At 35.3% G+C, this 9,341-nt stretch overlaps 1 protein-coding gene across 1 annotated transcript in view; it reads left to right on the forward strand.

The window, feature by feature from the left end:
• sntg1 (syntrophin gamma 1) overlaps positions 1-7,975 on the forward strand; it is a 63,674-nt gene extending 55,699 nt beyond the window's left edge. The window contains exons 18-19 of the mRNA XM_023336198.1: positions 4,232-4,342; positions 5,042-7,975. Coding sequence (XP_023191966.1) covers positions 4,232-4,342; positions 5,042-5,224 — 294 coding nt within the window. The 3' untranslated portion in view covers positions 5,225-7,975. The remainder of the gene's footprint in view (positions 1-4,231; positions 4,343-5,041) is intronic.
• The last annotated feature ends 1,366 nt before the right edge of the window (positions 7,976-9,341 follow it).

The raw sequence follows: 9,341 nt of genomic DNA on the forward strand, positions 1-9,341 counted from the left end.
CCTGCATAGCTTAAAAATAAGTGTTTTATTGTTGATACAGTTGAAACTAGAGGTTTATATATACCGAATGAAGTTAAAACCAGACAAAACTTAATGGCTATAATGAGCACAGTTACATTTGGAGAAAAAAGTAGACACTTATGTCAGGAAACACCTTCCCAACTGTGAAGTATGTCAGCAGCATCATCCTGTTTTTCTTCAGGAGAAACTATTTCATCTCATAAAATAGATGACATTATGAGGAAATAACATTATGTGGAAATATTAATGCAACATCTAAAAACATCAACTAGGAAGGTAAAACTTGGGCATAGATTTTTGTTCTAATTGGGCAATAATCCAATAAAGCCAAAGTGGCTATGGTTGTTGTCCTTGAAGTGTTTAAGGACAAGGAAGTCAATGTTTTGGCATGGTCACCACAAATCCCTAATTTCAGTCCGATAGAGAATTTGTAGACAGATCTGAAAAGATGTGTAAGAGCTAGGCTGATTTAGCTCCACTGGTTCTGTCTGGAGAAATGAGCCAGAACTCTAGGAGACTGTTGTGAGAAACTTGTGGAAGAAAAATCCGAAACATTTGATCCAAGTCATATAGTTCAAAGGCAATGCTACAAAATGTTGAGGAAATGTAGTATGCTTGGTGTTGTATAGGTTGGACAAAATTGCAGACAAAAACTGGGCATAGTCATAATATGCATGCTAATTAAAAAACAAAAACACTTACAGAGACGGTCTGCAGGGAACCAGATACATGCCACAGATGAGCAACTCTGAACAACAGAAAGCAACGGCAAAACAACAAAGATTGGAAGCTACTGAGGCAAAGGTAGAAATGACAATGCAACCTAAAAGCCTAATCAGATGGAAATGAGAACAGCTGAGAGAGTAAGCACGCAGAGGAGAACGAGGTGATTGAGAACAGCTGTGCTGAGAAGCAAGCTGGCACGCTGAGGGAGGAAGATAAAAAGAGCAGGAGAAATGGGAGACCATAAAACTTCAGGGGAGAAAACCCGAAACTATCATAAACAGTTAACAATAAGAAACACTCATTTAAGATGCCTCAATCTAAATGTACAAATGAAAATACAGCCAGAAAAGAACTAACAAAGAGAAAACTGAAATGGTAAGATTTAAGATGCAGAAATAAAGGAGGGATCCTAAACAAGACGACCACACACAGACAACTCAGGATAATAATAGTATGTAAATATCTCATTTTAACGATATTAATAATAGAGTTCTGAGATCTTTTCAGTCATTTTAGCAAATAGAAATATTTTTTTTTCTGATTTAACTTCAGACATGACAGTTTTTTTTGTAAATTTCTGTTAAATGTTTAAACCAACCAAGGTACACTCTTGATTTATTACACCCTTTGGAAAACGTGAAGTGTGTCAAACTAATAGCAGAACCTGAGCTGACCAGAGGATTTAGGAATAACAACACAGGGTTCCTGCTTCTCTCATGCTATAATTTCAAATTCCAATTTCTCAGACATGGATGTTTATTTTCTTTTCTTGTGTTTTTCTAGATCTTGAGAATACATAAATTAAATTTGCAGACCCTGCTCACAGTCACTCTGCAAATACAAGCTAACATTGTTGATTCAGCTCGCAACTAGCTGCTACTATAGGATGCTGACTGATCTTAGTCTTTGTGTTGGCTTCAAATGAATAGCTTGGAGCCTGTAAAGATAGATGGATCCTAAGGTGAATGTGATCTCACGCAGTAATGAATTTGTTTCTGCCAATCAAATGTGTGTTCTTTTCCCTCGGGAAGCAGAGCCTGCCAAGCCAGTGATCAGCCAAGCACATCAAAGTGTGGGGTGAAGATTGCAGTTGTATCTTTTTCCTTCAGTATTCTGTGTTTGTAATCTACTTAATTATTATTCGATTTTATGGTTTGGATTTAAAACTTAAAATGTCTCTGAGGCATCATCACATATGATTTATGCTTTTTGGGCCTTCTGATGCCAAACTTTGTGACACAGTAAAACAGAGAAACAATGAAAGATTATTTTACCATTGTTTAAATTGTGTCTCAAAATTTGTAGACCAACTGGAGAATTTTATACCAAAATCAAGAGGAAAGCGAGAAATATCAAGTCCATTCATTTAAACTCATGTGACATTACGTCCATTTTATTTTGTCTCAGGTCAAAAGTCACACTTAAGCAGGTTTAAATTCTGAGTAAAGAAACAATACAACTTTCTGTTCCTCCGTGACAAGGTGGTGTAGTGGTGAAAGACTCTACATTATATACATTGAATATGCATCATGTTCGACAACAGAAGTTTAAACATGAGTCAGTGATGTGATTAGATAAACCATGAGAAGTGCAGAATGACAGTTTTAGTCCTGATTATCATAATGTCTTCTACTATATGCTGCCATAATGGATTTTGAGCCAGGATACTTATTCAGTAGATTTTTTTTCCAATTATTTGTAAATTTAGATTTTCAAAACCTTGCCTTTCACTGGGACTCTCTTTACTTTTTGATATGTTATTCTGCTCATTATTCTCAAATGTCTGTTTTGACTAAATTGTTTGGTTTTGGTTTTATATATTTATTCTTCTTGCCAGAAGAATACCAGCCTTCCTCTTGCTTCAGGTGATAACATTATACTAACTTTTTTAAAACACCAGGGCAAAAACCCTGAGTGTTGTTTTTAAAATCACCAGTACAGATATTTGTGAGAAATAAATAAATTTCTGCTTCTACCTAAAGAAAAACATTGTAGTTTTCATGGTGAAGCTTTAAAGCTCTGCTGCAACACAAATAAGACTTTGCAAAAAGTGAGCTCTGTTTTAGCATGAATTTCTCACTTTTGGAAACCTTAAAAAATTGTGCCACTTGTCTTTTTAATAGAGAAAAGCAGTCCCACTACAGGGGTCTTCAAGAGGGTAATATCAAAAACAGTGGGGGAGTGGCTTTTAGTTAGCATTTAAATTTTCCCTGAAAATGAAATGTGCTGTGTGGGGAAGGCTGCCCTGCCTTCACTTGATGTAAAACTAGTTTAAGAATATTTAAATATAATATGAGTGCTTTATTGTTGTTATTAAAAAGTGATGCTGTACTGCAGACAAGTTTCTGCTAAATAATCCAGTATTGGTGGCAGATACATGAATATAGCACTGGGGTGACTGCTACAGGTGATGAAATTGATTATTTTTCTTTCTAATGCTGGTATTTTCAAATTCAGAAGAACAGCATATCCAGATCTCTCTTGTGGTCCATTCCTTGTTTACAAAAAAAGAGTATGGTAATGCTACTGATATGCCAGGTTAATATAAAGATGGTTTGTTGCCATGCAATATCATAGCTGAAGCACAAACGTCATTTGATAGAAGAACTGTACATATAAGCAACGATATTAAAACGAATCCTATGAAAACATGTTGAACTTGCATTCAAGATTCCTCCTACATGCATGAAAAAATAGCAGCTAACAGACTTAAAAAAATTAGTCTGTAGCATAAAATAAAGATAATGAAAAGCTATAGCATAGTTCAAAGCTGTAGTTCCACTGCTGCGATAAGTTGAGCGCTGCAGATGACTGGCATTTTAGAGCATCACCTTCTAAATCTTCCTGATAAAGTTCCTGTGATTGGCATTGAGGACAAGATAATACTCTGTCATTACCTCTGACAAGATTAGCATGAATGAATTTCAAAGGCAAAATAGATGAGGTGACACTTCTGATGCTCTCTGATTATGCTTGGTTATTACCCGCTGTAGATTTTTACAAGAAAGCCGGTTTTAAAAAACATCTAACGCACATGTCGCGTTAAAGCATAATTTTTCAGACCACATTTAACCAAATTGTCAAAGTTATTCCTACAGTCCCAGAAGCAGTTTTCACTGTCCAACAGCGTGCGCACACTGTGACATAGTCATGTGGAAAGTACAGCTCACTGTCCACCTGAGGAGCCTGAAAACTGACTCACTGGGAAGCTTTTGTTTACTGATTTTAGCACTAATTGAGTCACCGAAGCGCTACTTCATATTAAATTGTGCTGCGACTTCTCACATTTTTTCCACTGGCAGCAACAGCACATTCATCTCTCACAATGGATTGTACTTGACTAATCTGCTGATGTGCCTCATTTCCAGTCAGCTCCTTGAGGATTTTATCATTTATAATTTATGAAAAAAGTGACTCGAGAATTGAATTGTAATTGAATTGTAGTTAATATGGAGATTTAGTTTTCTTTTTCTTGTCATTTCAGGCAGTACTGTGGAGATACAAATTCTCCCAGCTAAAAGGATCATCTGATGACGGAAAGAGCAAGATCAAATTTTTATTCCAAAATCCAGAATCCAAGTCTATTGAAGCAAAGGTGAGTCTGGTTTTACAGGATTATACAAATTGAACCATGAAACAAACTATTTTTAGTTTGTTTTTAAATAAACTATCTAGTTTATTTAAAAACTAACAGTATACAGTATATGCCTTATTTAAAAAGGCATTTTCTCCTTGTTGACACTAAATCAGAGAAATGTTTTTCCCATTTTAGATTTTTTTAAGATTACCAAAATGTTTCTTTTTATTCCTAAATATATAACAGCATAATGGAAATTTTCAGATAATTTATTAATGACTTTTTTTTAAATTTGGCACTTGCATACATTAAAATTACTGATAGAATAATCAGATGATTGAACTTGGTGTTTTGTAGAGTGATCATCACAAAACCCTAAATGGGACCCTGCTCAGTCCCATTAAAAGTTTGTAGGCAGAAAAGGTGCTTGGTGGCCTACGAACTTCACTTAGTCGCACCAGTTTTGTCCGCAGGAATGGCCCAAGTCTCCACCAAACTATCGTGAGAAAATTGTGGATGTCTTTGTCAAGTCCTTGTTATTATTCTGCCATTGAGCTCTTGGAAAATAATTTTTCTGTTCCTAACTGACCTAAAAGTAAAAAAAAAAGCAATTTAATTTCATTACACTGAGGCAAAACAAGTCTTTGGGGTATTTTATACAGTTTGTGTAAATATCTGGTTTTAACTGTAAATGTTTGATTTTCTGCTTTCGTTTAGGAGCTGGAGTTCTCAAACCTCTTTGCTGTTCTTCACTGTATTCACGCTTTCTTTGCTGCCAAAGTTGCTTGTCTGGACCCAGTGTTTGTGGAGAGCCAGGGCAGCGCTACGACTGCTGGGATTCCTTCGCTGTCTAGCCTCTCTTGTAACTCACAGACTCCAAAACTGAAATACACCACTTGACAGGTGCTGCTGTCTCCGGACTTCTTTTAAAAGACCAGAATCGCCTCAGACATCGGACAGCTGAACGTGGATCAAGGCTATAAGTGTGTTGCGGATAGCTGGACGCTTTAGTAGAATAAAAGACCTCCTTGTGAGTATTACACTTGATATCTCTGAAGACTTCAGGAATTACTTTGGACCTGACTTTGAACCTCTTCTTTGAAAACCTTCTGAGAGCAACTCGATGAACATGAAATGGGTTTTTGTCTTTCTTTCAAGCCTCAGACAACCACATTATTATCACATCAAACAGAAATTGCTGGTAATTTCCCTCAGTAGTTTGTCTTTTTTCTGTGAAACTTCACTGAAAATCTTGGGCTAGATGCATAAAGATGTGCACACTCATGGCTGTATGGGTTTGTACTCATAAAAGCATATGAATTACTTTCTCTAGACTACCAAATCCTTCATTTTCATGGAAGCTAAGTACAAATTTACTTAAGATTATTAATTAGCATGGGATTTTCTTAACATCACAAACTGACTCTTTTTTTTAAATCTGGGGATAATAAGGTGGGATTTTCTCTTGGGATAACAGCCTTATCTTAGTCTGCAAGCTAATTTGGATGTGATTTTTTTTCCAAAGTCACAAGTTGAATATTTGTTTGTCTTAAGAAAACCAAACCATTTTTATTTCTTTGTCCCTCAAAAACAACATGCATTTCCTTGAAATAATGGATTTACTTGCTTTTATTATTAATTTAAATGTGATTTTCTGTAGATTACAGGCTGAATATTCTTTAATCTTGAGCTAACTAACTGTTTGTGGTGCAAATGGTTATTTTCGTACTCCTAGTTTCATTGTTCGCTATCATGACACTTCAGTTTGGTACCACACTAGTTCAATTATCTTTAATGGGGCATTTTCACATTTAGAAATCTGTCCGTATTAAATTCTTTGTTTGCTTTTGTTTCATGATTGCAAACTTATTTAAAGTTATCTCAAGAAAGTAAATCTTTTTATGTCAAAAGAACTAAATGTATCGAACATAATACCTTTGTTAAATTCATATGATGACATAAAAAGTCTTATTTTCAAATATTGAGGCAAATAACACATTATCACTAAATAATCTTTTCTGAGGGGACTTTTCTCAGTTTTATTGCAGAAATCTTAATAATTATGAAAGAACTCCTTTTTTGTACTATGAATAATGAAAGCCCTCTATTTGCAATATATACACACAGTATAGTATAGTATTCAGATAGTTAGTTCTCATTTATGTCCAGTAAAACCTTTTACAATCATGATAAATTTTCTCCACGTTTTTTTCATTTTTGCTTTATTCTATTGGACTGAAATTACTCGCTGAATAAGTGGTCTGAAAAATACAGCTCAATATTCTCATAGCATAAGTAGTTGAAGGCATATGTATGGTTTATTTGTGTGTGTGTGCATATGCAGGGGTGTGTGCACACATGATTTATGCATCTAGCCTCTGGAGTTAACAATATGAAAAAGCACTTTTTTCTAAAACATGTAGACTTATTTGGAGAAAACAAAAAGCCTTGACTGGATTATAGGAAGAGTTTACACTCATTTTAAGTGTTTTTGTGTTTTTAAATGGACAATGTAATTCAAGACTCATTTAAAGTCAGATTTATTTACCTCAGTTTAGAGTCCACCTATAACTAAAAAGCAACATTGCTGGTGAGAGAAATGTATGTTTTAGGTTGTTTCTTGTGTTGTCCTTGCCTAACACTCAGCATTGTGAAGTACAAACACATCTACCGATCTACGTATCGGTGTATAAATGTGTGAGCGTTGGTGAGTGCGAATGGGTGAATGTGACTCTAGTGTAAAGCGCTTTGAGTGGTCAAAATGATTGAAAAAGCGCTACATAAGTTCAGTCAATTTACCATTTTACCATTTACATCTGTTTTTGGGTCACTGAACAGGTTGGCTGAAAGTTTATTGCTGTTTATTTTGTTGATGGATAAAGAAGATGACTTTCAACACCAGGTTCATCATTAAACAGCCTCAATTGGACAAACAAACAACAAAAAGAACCAATTTATGTTTATAATATCTCTTCTCAAAGCAATTATGTAAATAAACACTGACATTTGAATAAACTCGGATAACTATAAGCATAACCTGAAGGACTGTCACTATTACTTGGCATTAAGGTATTAAATATTTGTTGCGTGCCAGAGATAAAAAGCTCATACACTGATGCTCTCTTTGTCATTTACTCTTTGAACCAGTTACAAGTATAAAATCAGCCATGTTGTATTTTTTATCGTTGCTTGAGATTACCCTGTAAATATTACATTAATGAAAAATGGTCAGGAGGAAAACAGAAATATCCAATATCTTAGCTTAAAATGCTTTCAGTTACCCCTTCAACCTGTCTCTGTTTCAAACTGTTTGTAAATGCTGCAGAGTGGCAGCTAAACTATCATAATCACAAAGGGTTCAGGTCAATTAAAGTAATTATTCACACTCTTACCTCCTATTTACAGAGGAGGAGGCCCCTGGGTAAGAGAAACTCTGGAGGATAGCAAATTAAAAGGGGTCAAAGTGTTTTCGTGCTGTGCAGCCTTGTTAAGGCGTCTGATGGAAAGCGACGGTGGTGCAGTCTATGCAAAGAAAGTCTGTGTGATGCTTTTGTGCTTTAAAAACAATCTTGATAAGAAATAACCGTGCCACACAGGATCCTAGAGGGTAAGGTTGACTTTATTTTTTTTTTTTTTTGCAGATGTTTTAATAACAGATATGCAGTGAAATAAATCAATAAATGAGAACTTTTGTATCACGGCTCAGTCATGAGTGAATTTACTTTGCTCAAATACAATCCCATGGCAAAATATTTATGTCGTTTGAACTTTTTCCACACTTTTTGTGAACTTTTTCCACATAACCACAAATTTGAATGTGCTTTGTTGGAATTCAAGTGCATAAGTGTGAAGTGAAAATATCCCTTTACACTATGATACCATGAATAAAATCAAGTGCATTCAGTTAGCTTCAGAAGTAGAAAGGATGTGCTCTGGTCTGATCAACTTTTTCGTACTACAATCCCTACAATGTAACATGGTAGTGGCTGCATCATGCTGTGGTGGTGATTCTTTTCTTCAGCAGGGTGAGGAAAGCTGGTCAAATGTGATCGGGAGACTGAAGGAGCTAAATACAGTATATGTGAAGGAAAGCTGAGAGATGCTGCAGAAGACTTGATGTTCATCTTCCTGCAAGGCAGCAAATCTAAAAAAAACACCCGGAGCTTCAGTGGGTCAAAGTCAAAGCCCAGACTTGAATTCATCTAAGAATCTATGTCAAAACCAGTTGGCATTGGCAGATGCTGAACATAAAGTCTGATTGAACTTGAGCTATTTTCTATAAAAGAGCGGAGATGAAAATTGCAGCTAAAATTGATCAATAAAATATTTACAAAAACAAATATATGGCAAAACTTTCTAAATTTGATTGTAAAACAAATATTAACCACCATTACCTTCTTCTAATTTTGCATTGCTTTCTGTTGGTTTGTCACAAAAAACATCAACAACACCAACAACAAAAACAACAATTTAAATGCATTGAAGTTTGTGGCTGTAATGTGGCAAAATGCAAAAAAAAGTTTAAGCAGTAAATACTTTTGCCAAGTACTGTAAAGCCACTTTTCAGTTTGTATTAAGATGTTGTTGTATCAAATTAAATATGCACACTTCCATTATGGCATCCTTTAAAAAAAAACATTCATCCTTTAAAACAAACTCCCACGGTCTCTCCAAGCTTTTTCTGAGAAATATTCTAGAGGACCTTGTCAGGGTTTCTCCAAGCCTGACCTCAACACATAAAAATTTTAAAAGCACCTAATGAAAGATGCTGTTTGCAACTGACAACCAGGAAATCTCTGCTTCCTTTTTCTTCATCTGCCTTTAGTCAGTCATCCAAGCGCAATTCTCCCATACACTTAATGTTCAGCAAATCCCTAGTCTGAGACAGCAGTTTTTCACATTTGAGCACATAAAAAGCACTATTTTGACAACTGTTTGATCTGCTTCACTTTTTTGGCAGGTGCATTTCTCAACACTTTAAAGGATCAGTGTCGAGTTTGAGGCTCTTTGGATGAGC

Source organism: Xiphophorus maculatus, chromosome 6 (genome assembly GCF_002775205.1).
Source record: "Xiphophorus maculatus strain JP 163 A chromosome 6, X_maculatus-5.0-male, whole genome shotgun sequence".
Taxonomy (NCBI): Eukaryota; Metazoa; Chordata; class Actinopteri; order Cyprinodontiformes; family Poeciliidae; genus Xiphophorus; species Xiphophorus maculatus.